The 17,367-nt window shown below is 48.4% G+C and overlaps 1 protein-coding gene across 3 annotated transcripts in view; it reads left to right on the top strand.

Annotated features, from left to right (window-relative positions):
• The window catches only part of ITGB5 (integrin subunit beta 5), a 114,678-nt gene extending 106,985 nt beyond the window's left edge, over positions 1-7,693 (top strand). Inside the window, exons 12-15 of one of the 3 annotated variants that reach the window (XM_034999987.1) lie at positions 1,148-1,251; positions 4,729-4,848; positions 6,130-6,296; positions 6,402-6,689. In XM_034999987.1, the coding sequence (XP_034855878.1) occupies positions 1,148-1,251; positions 4,729-4,848; positions 6,130-6,296; positions 6,402-6,590 (580 nt within the window). In that variant the 3' untranslated portion in view covers positions 6,591-6,689. Of the gene's footprint in view, positions 1-1,147; positions 1,252-4,728; positions 5,157-6,129; positions 6,297-6,401; positions 6,690-6,952 lie in introns of those variants that run through there. The other 2 variants (XM_034999988.1, XR_004678241.1) reach the window with 2 other exon arrangements.
• The last annotated feature ends 9,674 nt before the right edge of the window (positions 7,694-17,367 follow it).

Genomic DNA, 17,367 nt, shown 5'->3' on the forward strand with positions numbered 1-17,367 from the left:
CCGACAGCTGGTTGTTTTGCCCCAACCCACTCCTCCCTGGGGTTCTGTGCTCCCCCCCATCCCACCGTCCCCCAGAGGGGTCGGGGCCCTTCTCCACCACAGCAAGCTTTACAGACCCTTCGTCAAAGCTTCGCTACTCTGGCCCCACCTCCTCAGGAGTCATCTTCTCCCTGATGTAAACTGAAGATAGATGGGGAATATCTGGAGCTGGGTTTGACTCTGGAAAGTATAAGTACTGATCCTTAACTGAGCATCTTTGTTAAGCATTTTCACACAACGACAATATCTGACGTAAACTGTGCACCTGAGGTGGGAGGAGCGGGGCTCAAAGTGTCTCTCTTTGGCCCCTAACCCGATTTCTCCAGAAGGCACCTGTTGAAATGTAGGTTTCCTGGGAGGAGGCTATCACCCTATATCCTCTACCAGAGTCTAGTGTAGACCAAGTCACGGGGGGTAGCCCAACTCACAGGCAGGCTCCTCTGGGAGGGAGAAGGGGCTAGTGCCTGAGGGTCTCCTGGACAGTGGTTTACCGTGCTCACTGTGAAGCCGAACCCAGAGCCCAGGCTGTGCCCTGGAGATGTGGATCTCATGGGGGTAGTCAAGCCCTAGAAGCAGTGTTTTCTGGAAAGGCCCCTGGAGAGTCTAATATGTAGGAGAGTTGAGGGCCCTGCCCTGGCAGGAATCTCCCAGTGGCATCCAGGGAATTGGGGTAACTTGAGGGCATCAGGCACTGGCCGAGGGGGTGTGAGGACCCCTCCGCAAGGCCCAAAACACCATTTCTTAATCACTCTGAAGTTCCTGCTTGGGGCAGACTCCTCTCCGGCATCGGATGCAACAGAGTGCAGACGGGTTTGGCTCCTGGTGTCTGAAATTGAAAGGTCTCCAACCTGCAACTTGACATGGAGACCAGACATGCCTTTAAACTCACATACATTCCTCCGAGGACCCTCCGGCTTCCCGTATAACAGCAGTCAGAGGCCAGCAGAAACACGGACTGAGGCCGAAAATGTGAAGACAGGACGAAGTTAGAGCCTTCAGGGGCCCAGGCCTGGCGGGAGGGCGGGCCACGCGCCCGTGGGAGCTCAGCTGCTGGCGGGGAGCTACCGCACAACCTCTAACACCCGCATTTATCCCCTCTTCTCCAAAGAGACTGCGTTGAGTGCTTGCTGCTTCACTCGGGGGGCCCGGTGGAGAACCAGACCTGCCACAGCCTGTGCAAGGATGAAGTGGTCACGTGGGTGGACACCATCGGTGAGTGTGCCCCAGTGGCCCTGGCAGCCAGCCCCTTCTGTATCTTGGCAGACACCTCAAGGCTTCCTCCCCGGGGGGACGATTCATCGGCAGGGCCGCCTGGCGGGGAGCAGGGCAGTTCTAGCCTTGCGTTAGGAACCACAGCGTCAGGGTCCTGGGCACTACGGGGGGCTCCCCAAGAGGACTTGGAGTGCCTGTGCTAGGGCATAAGTTCCAGGCCCTCTGCATGTACAACCTTGTTCATAACTCTCTGTGCCATCCCTGGAGTCTGGCCCCCCTTTTTTTTTTTTTTTAAGGATTTATTTATTTGACAGAGAGAGACACAGCGAGAGAGGGAACACAAGCAGGGGGAGTGGGAGAGAGAGAGAGGCAGGCTTCCCGCGGAGCAGGGAGCCCAATGCGGGGCTTGATCCCAGGACCCTGGGATCATGACCTGAGCCGAAGGCAGACGCTTAACGACTGAGCCACCCAGGCGCCCCGAGTCCGGCCCCTTCTTAGCCACATCTCTCAGGCTCTCTGAATGCGGGTATATTAGGACAAGTCGTGTTAGCTGCTATAACAAACAAACCCCAGACCTCAGTGAGTTAACAGAATGTAAGTCATTCACTGCAAGTCCACTAAAGACATTCCTGGTTGGCAGGACCTTCCGTGAGGTCGTTCTGGAATGTAGACCGTCTCTATATGAAGGTTGCACTCTCCTCAGGGTCCTTAGACTCCTCTCCACTCATCAGCACATGGGGGAAGACAGTGAGGGATCGCGTGAGACGCTTCTGTGGGCCAGGCCTGGGAGTGGTGCCTCTGAGTTCCACCTGCGTTTCACTAGCCAGAACTCAGCTGTCTGGCCTCATTGAGCTGCAAGGGTCACTGGGAAATGTAGTCAAGCTCTGTGCCCAGGAGGCAGGGAAACCATGTTTGATGAACGACTGCTGGGTCTCTGCCACGTTTGGCCTCGGCCTGGTGCAGCTCTCACGATGCCGCAAGGCAGCAGAAGGGGCCGAGCTCTCGTGTGGCCCGGATCGCGCCTGGGCTCGCGTGCCACCCTGGCTCTTGTCCCCGCTGCAGACATCTGTCCCTGCAGCTCTCACCCGCACTTTGTTCTGTTCTCCGGTGCAGCAGCTCGCATCTGAGGCTTCTTCTCATTCGAACCACTCCAGTTTGACTCCATCCACCCATCCCTGCGCCTTTGCCTCTGGACAAATGGCTACGAGTCCCTTTCTGGGTGGGAGCCCACAAGGAGGCTCAGACGGAGGTGCACAGACCTCTGCTTTCCACTGTCCCTGGGCTGCCTCCATCCCTTTTCTAGCACAGCCGTTGCTGTCCCGGCTGAGGAGTTTCTAAGGATAAGAGATGCAGATCACATACCTTAGCCCCGTGTGCACATGGCTGGCTTTGGAACTGGTTTGGAGTACCGTAATTACACCAAATCGAAGTGGCCCTGTGTTGGAACCCTCCCACGTTCTGGCAGCAATGCAAAATGGTGCACGGCTTTGGAGAATGGTCTGGCAGCTCCCCCAGATTAAACGGAGTTACCACATAGTTCAGTAATATCACTCCTGAGTATATACACACGAGAACTGAAAACACGTTAACCAAAACTTATGCGTGAATGTTCATAGCAGCATTATTCATAATAGTAAAAAATTCGAATCAACCCAAATGTCCATGAAATGACGGAAAACTAAAATGTGGTACAAGACATGGTGTCCTGATACGTGCTACAAAAGGGACGAGTCTTCCAAGCATTATGCTATGTGTGAGAAGCCAGACAGAAAAGGACATACATCGTATGATTCCATTTACATGAAATGTCCAAAACAGGCAAAACACAGAGACAGAAAGTAGATTGGTGGTTGCCAGGGGATTGAGACTGACTGCTAACAGGAAGGGTTTCTTTTGGGGGTGATAGAAATGTTCTGGAATTAGATGGTAAGAATGGTTACACAACATTGTAAACATACTAAAACACCTGCATCGTATCTAAAACAACGGGGCAAGGGGACAAGACTATGTACCATGAAAGGGGTTCTGCCTCTGAGGCTCCCTTGCTGGTAGCCTTGCCCTCGACCTTGACCTCGGCTGCGGCGGGCTCTTGGCCCCAGCCTCCCATCTTGGCCCTGACTTGCCTCCTCTGTAGCCTTCCTTGCTCCTGCCCCCCTGGTTTTGACTGGCCACTGTGGCCACATCCTGGCTCCTGAGTGCGTTGAGTCATGCACTCAGCCAGCCCTTGCTCATTGAGCGCCTACTGTATGCTGGGGCTTGTGCTAGACCGGGGGCCCAGCGGGAAGCCCACGGAGTCTAGGCTCACACCATTTTCCTGCCGCTGCTTCTGCTTGCTACGTGAGGCCTGGCTCACAGTAGGTCTGCCCGCTGACCTGGGGCAGTGGCCCCCACCTAGGCAACACACAGAAGGGACAAGATGCTGCCTTCCTGGGGCCCCCAACTGACGCACCTGCCCTGGAGCAGTTTCAGCCGTCATGTGTAGCTGCTTCTCGTAAAATCGTTCATGAGAGGGTGTCTGCTCAGACTCACTGTTTATCCTTTTCCCTCTCCTGGCTTTTTTCATGCACACATACACTTACACTCACCCAGACCAGGCTTACGGGTGGGGGCTGAGAGAGACAGTCCAGGCCTTCACATTTGATGACCACAGTAATTGGCCTGGTTCCAGGTAAAGACTCCTTCGAGCAGTAGGGTTGCAAAGGCGAGAGCTGAAAGGCATCTCACGCCGTAACCTCAGCCCGCCGCAGTGACTCGGGACCAACTGGCCATTGCTGCCGAATGTCCCCTTCCCCTTCCTTACTCCCTTTCCCTCCTAGAAATCAGTCTAACCCTTTCCCAAAGAAGCCTTGGAGTGCAGGTGATGCCTGGACGGGGGCTGGTGGAACAGCAGTGTGGGGCCAGGCAGAGGCTGCTGGCTGCGGAGGAGCGGGGCTGTGGCAGGTGGTGGCCACGCCCCGCCCTGGCCTCCAGCGCTGGCCCTCAGCACCCTTGTCCGAACGTCCTCGTCACCCTTGGTCGTTGTAGTTTTACATCCTAGCACATAGCGGCTGATGCTTGGCCACCGCGGCGGGCTCTCAGCCAAGTGGACTCAACCGTGAGCTCTTGCCCGGGCCCCCCAGGGCATCGGGATGGCTCTTTCCTTTCTGTGTCCCTTTGACGTCCAGGGCAATTCCACGTACCAGCCTCAGCCCCAAGCATAATGCCGGAGCCTCCTTCCGCTTCCCATCACTCCCAGCCGACACTTGGGAGGTGTGAAGAGCCGCTCTCTTGCATTCCCCAGGGATTGCTCGCACCTCAGGGGATTCATGTCGCTGGGGCTGCATCCTTGATGTGAGAAACCCAAGCTCACTCGTAAGGGCCCAGCCTCCCCCTTATGCCTCTCTGCACCCCCTTTCTTAACTGAGGTGCTCGGCTCCCCGCTGGCCATCAGCGCACTGGGTTGCTCGGAGCAGACATTTCTGCTTGGTTTTCTTCCAGTGAAAGATGACCAAGAGGCTGTGCTTTGTTTCTACAAAACCGCCAAGGACTGTGTCATGATGTTCACCTACGCGGAGCTCCCCAGCGGGAAGTCCAACCTGACGGTCCTCAGGGAGCCAGGTGGGTCGGGGCCAGCTCTGTCTGCTGCCCCGGGGAGCTCGGCTTCTGACACCTTCCCCTGCCCTGGGCTTGTGGCCCTGTGTCCTCACTGCCTTTCCAAGCCGCAGAGTGAGGAGGGTCTAAGGCCGCCCCTGCCCAGCTCCTGGAGTTTGGCAGAAAGGTGGGCGAACGCCTGAGGACCCGCTGCGGGTGGGGCTCTGGAGGTCACGGCCTGGAGGCTTGGGAGCTAGAGGGTCTCGTCTCGGAGCAGCCGGAGCTCGGGGGGACGAGAGGCCACAGCACACGCTTCACCTGCGTCGCTGACGGCGGTGAGCAGCTGCAGCTTCCGCAGGGGGCGGCCGGGCGGGTCGGGGGGCGGCCGCCGCACTGCCCCGCCGGGAAGGGCCGGGGCAGCCCTGGGTTACACGCCGCGCTCAGCTCCCGGGCCCCTGCGGAGGTCAAGCCTTCGTGCGGATATCCCTAATTCTGCCTCCTGCTTTGGACCCAGGGCCCAGTGGCCTTTTGCTTTGGAGTATTCAGGGTTTCCAGCATGACCCTTTTTCTTCTTCTCTGGAAGGGGGGCAGGGGTGAGGAGAAAAAGGGTTGCTCCCTTCAATTTACAGCATTGCAGACTGCTTTTCCAAATTGAGCCAGACCACATAATGGGCCTTCTCGGGGCCAGCGGCAGAGGAAATGCTGTGGTACCAGCCCAGGAGGCAGGCCTGCAAGAATGAGGCTTTGTTTCCAGGTGCTGTCTTTGCGGTTCTTTGAAAATAAGCACATCTGCTGCAAAGGGCCGCACTAAGGGCTTACAGATGTTGGCTGGCCCCCAGCCCAGCCCTCGTGGGCTTCATGAAACCTCCTCCCTGCCCAGTCTGCTCCTGAAACCATTCACATGAAGGCCGAGGCAGGTCCAGTCTGGAGAATGGAGACTGGGCCAGGCTGGGGCCTGGGCTCTCACATGAGGGGGGAGGCTGCTGAGCACACAGTGCACACGGCGTGTGGGAGTGAGGGGGGCGGCCGCCAGGGCTCTCGTCTGCGTGTTGCCCCAGGTCGACTTGCTGTGGTTTGGAACAGGAGCCATCCCTCTTGGACTCTTCCCCTTGATGTGCCCTGGAGAAAACCTCCGCCCCCCCAGGTCACCCAGAAGCACTGTGGGACCTAAGAGAAGAGAGGGAAGGCATTTTTAGAGAGGCACACGTGTCGCTCCAGATAGACCTGAGGTGGGGGTGGGGATGGGGCAGTGTGCAGGGCCATGCTCTCCTGGTGGTTCCGCTCACCCTGCCTCCTGGTCTCCTCCAGAGTGTGGAACTGCCCCGGACGCCACAACCATCCTCCTGGCCGTGGTGGGCAGTATCCTCCTGATTGGGATTGCGCTCCTGGCCATCTGGAAGCTGCTTGTCACCATCCATGACCGGAGAGAGTTCGCAAAGTTCCAGAGCGAGCGGTCCAGGGCCCGCTATGAGATGGTAAGCCAAGGGGATGCTAGAAGTAGAGAAAAAGTCAAGCTTAGAGGTCTGGTTGAGGTCCCACAAGCTTTAAGGCCCGCTAACATCTTTGGCATTCAAATCAAGGAAACAAAACCTGAGAGGCGGTGTGTGTGGCCAGTTCTGGATGGTGAGAACGCACGGCCCAGGAGCACGGGGGGCCCCGTGCAGAGCCCCACGGCAGGCCCAGCTCAGGACCCTCATAGGGCAGAGGCGCGTGGTGCAGCCTCGGCAGGAAGAATCTGGACAGTCCTAGAGAGACTGCAGACTCAGTAAAGGACCTCAAGTTGTTAGTGTCCATTACAGCATCTATTTGTGAGAGTCTTGTCTCCCCTGGCAAACTGCACTTGCCCAAAGGACTGAGCACAGTGAGCACCCCTGAATCCCCAGTTAGTTTCTGTTAAAGTTGGAAGGGACTTCAGAGATCGTCTGGTCCAGCCCCTCGTTTCAGAGATAAAGAGTAGAAGCTCCGCGACCTGGGAGAGACCTGGGAAAGACGGTCTTTCCCAGGCGTGACACCGGCTGCGTGCTCAGGCGGCTGCCTTCCGGGCTGACGGACCGAGGAAGGGCCTCGAACCCTGAGTATGTGTGTTCAAGTGAACGGACACACACGTTCTCTTGCCTTTTGTGTTCTGTAGGCTTCCAACCCTCTGTACAGAAAGCCCATCTCCACACACACCGTGGATTTCACCTTCAACAAGTTCAACAAATCCTACAATGGCACAGTGGACTGACAGCTCCTTTTCCTTGGAGGACCAGAGGGGGCTGACGAGAAGTCAGAGACTGGTATGCGTTGGACAGCCGCTCAGCTGGATCACGGCCCCCTAGAGGGACGAGCACAGACAGCTTCCCGTGAGCCTGGGCCAGGAGCCCACTCCCTGCACCGGAAGGCGGCCAGTGTGTCACCTGGCTGCCCGGCCACATCCACGCCAGACAGCCACCCCTCCAAGCCCAGGAAAAGGCCCGGGACCTTGGCGCTCTCAGCTTTCCGCACCACATCCAGCTTGACATCTCCGGGCACGGCTGGGGGCCTAGGCCGCCTCTCCCTTCCAGGAGGGCTGAGCCTCTAGCCTGGCCAGAGGAGAAGGCTCTTGGGAGCATCAGAGTGTGCAAAACCAACACACGCTCTGGCTTCTGTCGTGTTGATCCTTTTTATATGAAATAAAAAGATCATGCATTTATGGTATAGTTCTGATTACTGCGAACTGTCTGCCTGATATCTATCCTTGCACAGGGGTGTGTCGGTGGTGGGATTGTTGAGATGCCTGCTGAAGGCGCATAGTTGCAAATGTCAGTTTTCCAATTCTGTCCGTGTTCATTTAGTACTTTTGTAACGAAAGGGGAAAAGTTTGGGATTGAAAGTAAAGACTAAACCAAAAGACTTTGTGTTTGCCTGACGCTCTCTGTGACACGCGTATTCCTATCCGAAGTGGTCTTAAGTGGTGCCCTAGTGGGGGTTGAAAAGGCTGTGTCCTTCCTCGGGGGACCCAGCACAAGCCAATCCACTAGTCCAGACCAGGGCTCTTCAAACAGGGCTCTGCTGGGATGCTCGAGGGCGAGCTAAGCCTGTGCCTTTGGACCCTCCCAGTTTTGGTGTAAAGAAAGAGCTTCATGCTAGAAACTGTGAAAACCACCCTACCGGCCTGCCTGCCCTGTTCCAAGGCTGGAAATGGATTGTGCACATGGAGAAAGGTCCAGATGTGACTTCCAGCCACAGTCTCTTTCCACGTGGAGAATTAGTTCCCTTCTAGTGCCTTCCCCAGTCAACTCCTACCTCCCAACCAGGCCCAGAGCACAAAACCCATTTCAGTGTGTTTTCCTGCAGGTAGGTCCCTGAAGTGCCCTTAGGTTCCCCTGTCTGAGATGGAAGGGACCGGACAAATTCTCTGATCCTGTCCCCTGTCCACGTGAGAGGAAAGGGTGAGACGGGCCGTCACCTGTCCAGGGGTCAGGACGTTAGCTAATGGCCTCCCAGTACCTGCTCGCTCTTGTAAAATCTCTTTCACTAATCAGTTTTTCTGCTCTTGGCATCACGTCAAGGCTGTTAGGCTTTCATTCCAAATTTATCTGTCCTCAGCCTTGGACCAATTTCCCTGCCTTCATTTTGGCAAACACGGAGGGAGACAAGTGCCTGTCGGTAAACAAGGCCTCTTACCTGGGGCAAATACAAACGGATTCTGAGTTTCCTTTGTTCTGTGTAATTAGGGTGAAACAGACCTCGTGACTTGGTGAAGCTGCCTTAAAACCTATATTGTAATAAAGCAAATGTAAGTAAATATATAAAAGAGATAAATAAAATAGTGGCTTTGAGACTAAATTAAGAAAAATACAGTTTGGGAAGAAACTGGGTTTCTCTTCTGTTTAATTGTGGGTTTACCTGCAGACAAATCGTTAACTTGTTCAAAGGCTTGTTTTCTATCAGGCAGCTCTGTAAGGGCGTGCAGTTCCTGAGCCACAGACTCTAAAGGACTCTCTGCTCCTGGCGTCCACCTGACTGAAGTTAGGAGATTTCATCTGTGACCCCCACCCTCCCGCCCCGTGCCAACTGCTCACAGTGCCCTGCTGCCCTCTGCTGGGGGCTCCTGGGACTAGCAGTTGGGAGACCGGCCCCCTGAGATTCTGCCCCAACGTGTGATTCTCTTACTCCTTTCACCGCCGCCCCATCACCACCAGCACTCCTCCATGGACACAAATAATGGAGCAGGGGCTCTCAAACCGTGGGCAGACTGACACTACCCTTCCTGCCGCTTTGGAAGCGCGCGATGCGAGTTCTAATGATGGCAGAGGGACTAGTAAGGGGCACCTGGCAGTCTCTGGAAAAGCCTTGTATCTGGAAGGATGGTCAGGGATGCACTTGTTGGAAAGAGGGAGGGGTGGGGCTATTTGCCTTGTAATTCATCTATAGTGATTTAATACACCGGTTTCCAAATGGTACTTGTTTTGATTAACTGATTTTGAACAACTTTTTCAAATTGCAAAAGTAATATATGGGAAAAGTGGAAAATAAAGATATCATAAGGAGAGAATCTTTTAGAATCATAGCAAGCAGGGTAACTACTCCAGCTTTTTGTGTGTGACTTCAGTCTGTTTTCTCTATGCATATATATATATAATTTTAACCAAATTAGGATGTGACTATCGCTCTCTTTAAAAGGACCAGGGACCCTCATTCCACTTGGTTGACTAGTTCTTAGTCAAACTAAAGTAACAGCCACCTCTTTGTGGGGGAAGAGATGTGTTTTTTAACTTTGTTTAATTGGGATCATAGCTTGAGGTTGATTATCATGAAACTCGGGATGGATTTCAGGTGCCAGCAAACAGATGGGGGAAATGGGAGGGGAAGAGGGGCCTTTCTCTCTGTTCAAGGATCACCTGTTAACTGGTTAGCTCCTCCCTCTCTCCAGAGCGTCTCCCCGCGTGTAGGCTCCCGCTTGCTTCTGAGAAGGGCAGCTGGGGTGCTGTGACTTGCTTGGCGACTGGCTGCGAGGGGGCAGTGAGGAGAGGAGGAAGCTGACAGTGCTCGGCTGACACTCAGGAGGAGGTAAGGGTTGGCCCCGTGTGTCTGAGGGGCTGAGGGACCCTGGGAGGGGTGTGCTGAGCCAGCGCCGGAGATGCGGGCAGGGACGGGGCGCACTTGAGGCTGGCGGAGTAGCAGGCGCTCGGCTGTGGCTTTCAGCGTGGCTGTGAAGCGGGCCCTCTGGTCCCTCTCACTGGGGCCAGTGGCTGAGGAGGGCTCCTTCGGTTTGTCTCACCTAGCTTCTGTCCTCCCCCAGCTCAGGGCTCCCAATGTTCAGGCCTCAGACCCTGGGGGGCAAGATGCGAAGTCCAGGGAGGCCAGAGGGTGAGAGGTGGTGGTGCTGGTGGAGAGAGCCCTGTTTGTAGAACCCTCCTTCTAGGGGCGCCTGGGTGGCTCAGTCGTTAAGGGTCTGCCTTCGGCGCAGGTCATGAGCCCAGAATCCTGGGATCAAGCCCCGCATTGGGCTCCCTGCTCAGCGGGACGCCTGCTTCTCCCTCTCCCACTGCCCCCTGCTTGTGTTTCCTCTCTCGCTGTGTCTCTGTCAAAAAAAAAAAAGAACCCTCCTTCTCAGCTACCAGCACCCCTCCAGCTGAGCTCGCAGCTTTGGGAGGAACTCTTGGACAGAGTTCCAAATTTAAGTATGTATATGATATCTATACGTATACGTATAGGTATACGTACTCGTATAAGTACTCTTCGTATCTGGTTTCTTTCTCTTAAGAGTTCAATGCCAGGAAGTTCTAATGCTTCCTTTTGTCATATGATGGGACCTGCAGGGTCGGGCCTGTTTGGTATCTTGATTGTCAGGAAGCTGGGAACTAAATGCAACAAAATATAACTACCTTTAATTCTTACTGAGATCTTGATCTCTCCCCTGGACTGTCCCCTCCACCGCCCCCTGCTCAGCCCTCACCCCGTTCCCCCTCTCCACACATGCTTTTAGATCCTTCTGACCATGTCCTGCTGTATCATTCCTTCATCTTAAGGGCCTCCAGTTCTTGTTGCATAAAGGCAAGATCTAAACTGTAAGTAACCATAAGCCCCAACCTTCTAGGGTAGGAGGATACTTAACCTTTTTGTGTCGTGGACCCTTTCAGCGTTCTGGCAAATGCTACCGACTCCTTGTCAGAATAATGCATGTAAATGTGTAAATAGGTAACGTACCAAAAAGCCTGACCTACTTATCAGAGCAACTGGTTACCATTTACCATCTTAGTTTTACTCCAGAAACACCCTAGAAGGCTCACCAATTAAAGCTTTGTTGGTCTTAACCTGCTTAGAATAGCAAACCCCTGAGACTAAAAGCAGCCTCTCCTCCTCACTTGGCCCTCACAGTAGGCCCACAGGGTGTTCAGGGAAGGCAGTTCTGCGTTTTACAAAGGATGAAATTGAGGTCAGTCACCCCCAGGGTGAGAGGGTTGGCAAGGGAGACCCCAGCTCAGGGACCCCTTCTCTATTTTGATGCTCTTTCCTCCACACGGCACCTTCTGGAAAACGTGTGACTGACTTCTTATCCTAGAGCTCACATATAAGTGAAATCATGTGGTACTTGCCTTTCTCTGTCTGACTTATTTCACTTAGCACAATACCCTCTAGGTCCATCCATGTTGTCATAAATGGCAAGAGCTCATTCTTTCTTAGGGCTGCGTAATATTGTATATGTGTGTGCGTGTACGCACGCACGCCATGTCTTCTTTCTCCATTCATCTTTCAATGGGCCCTTGGGTTGCTTCCATAACTTGGCTAGTGTAAATAATGCTGCAGTAAACATAGGGGTGCATGGATCTTTTTAAATTAGTTTTTAAATTAGTGTTGTCATTTCTTCAGATAGACACCCAGAAGTGGAATGACCGGATCATATATTTCTACTTTTAGGTTTTGTTTTGTTTTTTTGTTTTTTTGAGGAAACGCCATACTATTTTTCACAGTGGCTGCACCAATTTATATTCCTACCACTGTAGGTAGGGTTCACTTTTCTTCACATAATCACCAACACTTGTTATTTCTTGTCTTTTTGATACTAGTCAGTCTGATAGGTGTGAGGTAGTATCTCACTGTGGTTTGGATTTGCATTTCCCTGATGGTTAGTGATGTTGAGCATCTTCTCATGTGTCTGTTGGCCATCTGTAGGTCTTCGGAAAAATGTCTATTCAGGGCTTCTGCCCACTTTTTAATCAGGATGGTTTGTTTTTCTTGGTTTTGAGCTGCATGAGTTTTGGATATTAACCCCTTATCAGATATATCATTTGCAAATATCTTCTCTCATTCTATAGGTTGCCTTTTCATTTTGTTGATGGTTTCCTTTGCCGTGCAAAAGCTTTTTATTTTGGTGTAGTCTCTATAGTTCACATTTGCTTTTATTTCCCTTGCCCAAGGAGACATCCATAAATAGGTCGCTAAGGACAATGTCCAAGAGATTACTGCCTATGTTTTCTTTTATGAGTTTTATGGTTTCAGACCTCACATTTGGGTTTTTAATCCATTTTGAGTTTATTTTTGTATATGGTAGAAGAACGTGGTCCAGTTTTCCCAACACCACCTATTGAAAAGACTCTTCTCTCTATCATATATTCTTGCCTCCTTTGTTGTAGATTGATAATATAGGCATGAGTTTATTTCTGGGCTCTCTATCCTGTTGCATTGATCTGTGTGTCTGTTTTTGTGGCAGAACAATACTGTTTTGATTACTACAGCTTTGTAGTATATCTTGAAATCTGGGATTGTGATACCTCTAGCTTTGTTCTTTCTCAGGATTGCTTTGGCTATTCAGGGTCTTCTGTGATTTCACACAAATTTTAGGATTTTGATAAAATTTTGGTATTTTGATAGGGATTGCTTTGAATCCATAGATTGCTTTGGGTGGTAGGAACTTTATAATGAAATTAATTCTTCCAAACCACAAGCATGTAATATCTTTTCATTTGTTGGTATCGTCTTTAACTTCTTTCACCAGTGTCCTAGTTTTCAGAGTATAGGTCTTTCACTTCTTTGGTTAAATTTATTCCTAGGTATTTAATTGGGAGGGGGGGGCGCAATTGGGATTGTTTTCCTAATTTCTCATTGTACTACTTCATTATTAGTGTATAGAAATGCAACAGATTTCTGTATATTAATTTTGTATCCTTCGACCTTACTGAATTCATTTATAGGTTCTAATAGTTTTTCTGGTGGAGTTTTTAGGTTTTCTACACATATGGTGTCATCATCTGCAGAGTGACAGTTTTATTTCTTCCTTACCATTTTGGATGCCTTTTATTTCTTGTCTGATTGCTGCAGCTAGGTCTTCCAGTACTATGTTGAATAAAAGTGATGAAAGTGGACATCCTTGTCTTATTCCTGATCTTCGAGGAAAAGCTTTCCATTTTTCAACATTGAGTATGATGTTAGCTCTATGTTTTCCATATATAGCCTTTGTTTTGTTGAAGTACGTTTCCACTAAACCCATTTTGTTGAGAATTTTATCATGAATGTATTTTGTCAAACGCTTTTCCTGTATCTACTGAGATGATCATGTTTTTTTATCCTTCCTCTTGCTAATGTGATATATCATGTTGATTGATTTGTGAATATTGAACCACTCCTGCATTGGGTAAATCCCACTGGATCATGGTGAATGGTATTTTAAAGTATTGTTGAATTCATTTTGCTGATATTTTGTTGAGAATTTTGTATCTTTTTTCATTGGTTTTTGGTTTTGTTGTTGTTTTTGGCTGTTTTGGCAATTTCTACCTTATGTCATGGCTGACCTCACAGAATGAATATGGAATTTTTCCTTCTCCTGTTTTTTGAAATACATTGAGAAGAATAGATATTAACTCTTCCTTAAATGTTTGGTAGAATTCACCTGTGAAGCCATCTGGTCCTGAGCTTTTGTTTGTTGGAACTTTTTTGATTACAGATTCAATTTCATTACTAGTAATAAGTCTATTTAAATTTTTTAAGAGCACCTGGGTGGCTCAGGTCATGATCTCAGGGTCCTGGGATTGAGCCCCTCTCAGGGTTCCCTGTTCAGCGGGGAGTCTGCTGCTCCTGCTGCTCCCCCTGCCTATGTTTGCTCACACACTCTCTCTCTCAAATAAATAAATAAAATCTTTTTTAAAAAATAAATTTATTTCCTCCTGATTCAGTTTTGGAAGGCTGTATGTTTCTAGGAACTTTATCCATTTCTTCTAGGTGGTCCAATTTGTGGCATATAATTTTTTTGTTGTAGTCTCTTATAGTCCTTTGTATTTCTGTGGTGTCACAGTTATTTCTTCTCCTTCATTTCTGATATTGAGTCCTCTCTTGTTTTTCCTTGATGAGTCTGGATGAAGGTTTATTGGTTTTTGCTTATCTTTTCGAAGAATCAGCCCTTGATTTCATTATTTTGTTTTGTTTGGTCTCTATTTATTTTTGCTCTAATCTTTATTGTTTCCTTCCTTTTCTACTAGCTGTGGGCTTTGTTATTATTTTTCTTGTTCTTTTATGTATAAGGCTAGGTTGTTTGAGATTTTTCTTATTTCTTGAGATAGGCCTATCACTATAAACTCCTCTCTTAGAACTGCTTTTGCTGTGTCCCAAAGATTTTGGATTACTGTGTTTTGTCTCCATGTATTTTTTATATCCTTTTTGATTTCTTCTTTGACATACACATTGTTTAGTAGCATGTTGTTTACCCTCCATGTGTTTTTTCCAGATTTTTCTTGTAATTGATTTCTAGTTTCATACTGTTGTGGTTAGAGAAGATGCTTGGTATGACCTAAACCTTAAATTTATTGAGACTTGTCTTATGGCCTAACATGTGATCTATCCTGGAGAATGTCCCATGTGCACTTGAAAAGAATGCATACTCTGTTTTTTGGATAGAATGTTCTTTAGGTCCATCTAGTCTAATGTGTTGTTCAAAGACGTTGTTGCCTTGCTGATTTTCTGTCTGGATGATGTATCCATGATGTAAGTGGGGTGTTAAAGTCCCCTATTATTACTACACTATTATCAATTTCTACCTTATGTTTGTTCATTGTTCGCTTCAAGTATTTAGGTGCTTCCAGGTTGGATGCATAGATATTTATAATTGTTATGTCCGCTTGTTAGATTGATCCCTTTATCATTATATAATGCCCTTCTTTGTCTCTTGTTACAGTCTGTTTTAAAGTCTATTTTGTCTGATCTAAGTATTGCTACCCTGGCTCTCTGCTTATGTTTTTTCCATCTCTTCACTTTCGGTCTGTATGTGTCTTTAGGTCTGAAGTAAGTCTCTTGTAGGCAACATGTAGATGGGTCTTATTGTCCTATTATTGTTTTTTAATCCAGTCATTCTTTGTCTTTTGACTGGAGCATTTAGTCTATTTACATCTAAAGTAATTATTGATAGGTATGTACTTTTTGCTGTTTTGTTAATTGTATTCTCTTCAGGTTGTTTTTGTAGCTCTTCTCTGTTCCTTTATCTCTGCTCTCTTCCCTTGAGGTTGATGGCTTATGTGAGTATTTTGCTTGTATTCCTTTCTCTTTATTTTTAGTGTGTCTATTACAGGGTGTTTTGTTTAAGTAGGCTCCACACTCAGTGTGGAGCCCAATGTGGGGCTTGAACTCACGACCCCAAAATCAAGACCTGGGCTAAGACCAAGAGTTGGACACTTAACCAACTGAGCCACCCACGCACCGAATTACAGGTTTTTGATTTGTGGTTTCCATTGGGTTCACATACAGCATCTTATGCAAATAGCAGTCTGTGTTAAGTTGATGGTCACTTAAGTTCTAACACATTCGAAAAGCACCAAACTTCTACTCCCCCCTCCATGTTCTATGTATGTCACCTTTTACATTTTATTTTGTGTATCTCTTGACTAGTTTTTGTGGGTATAAATGATTTTACTACTTTGATGTTTTAACCTCCACACTGGCTTTATAAGTGGTTAATCTACCTTTACTATAAGCTTGCTTTCACCTGTGAAGTTTTTTCTTTCATGATTTTCCTCTAGTTATGGCCTTTTCTTTCCACTTAAAGAATCTCCTTTAATGTTTGTTTTAAAACTGGCTTAGTGGTGATGAATGCCTTTAGCTTTTGTTAGTCTGGGAAAATCTTTACCTCTCCTGGGTGTAGAGTATTGGTTATTGGGTTTTTTCCTTTCAATACTTTGAATATATCATCCCACTTCCTTCTGGCCTGCAAAGTTTCTGTTAAGAAATCAACTGATAGGGCGCCTGGGTGGCTCAGTTGGTTAAGCGACTGCCTTCGGCTCAGGTCATGATCCTGGAGTCCCGGGATCGAGTCCCGCATCGGGCTCCCTGCTCGGCAGGGAGTCTGCTTCTCCCTCTGACCCTCCCCCCTCTCATGTGCTCTCTCTCATTCTCTCTCTCTCAAATAAATAAATAAAATCTTAAAAAAAAAAAATCAACTGATAGCCTTATGGGGTTTCCCTTGTATGTAACCGTTTATCTTGTTGCTTTAAAAAATCTCTATCACTATTTTTTGCCATTTTAATTATTATGTGTCTTGGGGTGGACCTCCTTGGGTTAACTTCTGTGCTTCCTTGATCTAGATGTCTGTTTCCTTTCCCAGATTAGACAAGTTTTCAGTTATTATTTCTTCAAATTTTCTGCCCTCTTGTCTCTCTTCTCCTTCCAGGATCCCTATAATGTGAATGTTATTACACTTGATGGTGTCACTGAGTTCCCTTAACCTATTCTCATTTTTTTATTACCTTTTTATTTTTGCTATTGAGCTTAGTTGCTTTCCTGTTTTCCAGATCCCTGACCTGTTTTTCTGCATCATCTAATCTGCTGTTGATTCACTTTAGGGTATTTTAAACTTCAGTTATTGAATTCTTCAGCTTTTTTTATATGTTCTATTTCTTTGTTGAAGTATTGAGTTCATATACTCTTCTCAAGTCCAGTATCTTTATGACCATTACTTTATCAGGCATATTGTTTATCTCCATTTCATTTAGCTCTTTTACTATGATTTTTGTCTTGTTCTCTCATTTGGGACATATTCCCATATCTTACCATTTTGTCTAATTCTCAGGATTAATGGTTATGACTGCCCTCTCCTCTCAGGGGCTGTATGTGTCACTACCTGTGTCCAGGCTTCTGGTGTTACAGATGACAGTCTGCTACTAGTCTGATTCATTTTTTTGGTTAAATCTTTATCCTTGAAGTTCAATAATTTTTATAGGATATGCCTAAGCCTATGCCTTTGTCCCTAGCTCCTGCCTAGAATTTAGTGGGCTCTTTTAATCTGCAAACTCAAGTATTTTTTTCAAACTAGAAATTGTCAGTTATTCCTAAAATGATTTCGTCTCCTCCCAGAATGTTGTCTTTTATTCATGCATCTGTCCTCTATGGCTCTCATCTACTCCCTTACTATTTCCATTTCTTTGTGTCTGTTCTGAATTTTTATGATTTCTTCCACTTGATCTTCCAGCCCATGAATGTAGTTCTCAGTATTATATACCATCTTTAAACTTCCCATCGCACGTTCAAATTCAAAACTAAAATTATTTAAGTCCTCCCAAAACTTGGGTCTTGTTTTTGTTATTTTGGTCTCTGAAGTGT

This window comes from Mirounga leonina, unplaced genomic scaffold, assembly GCF_011800145.1.
Source record: "Mirounga leonina isolate KUSES-001 unplaced genomic scaffold, KU_Mleo_1.0 Mir_115, whole genome shotgun sequence".
NCBI lineage: Eukaryota > Metazoa > Chordata > Mammalia > Carnivora > Phocidae > Mirounga > Mirounga leonina.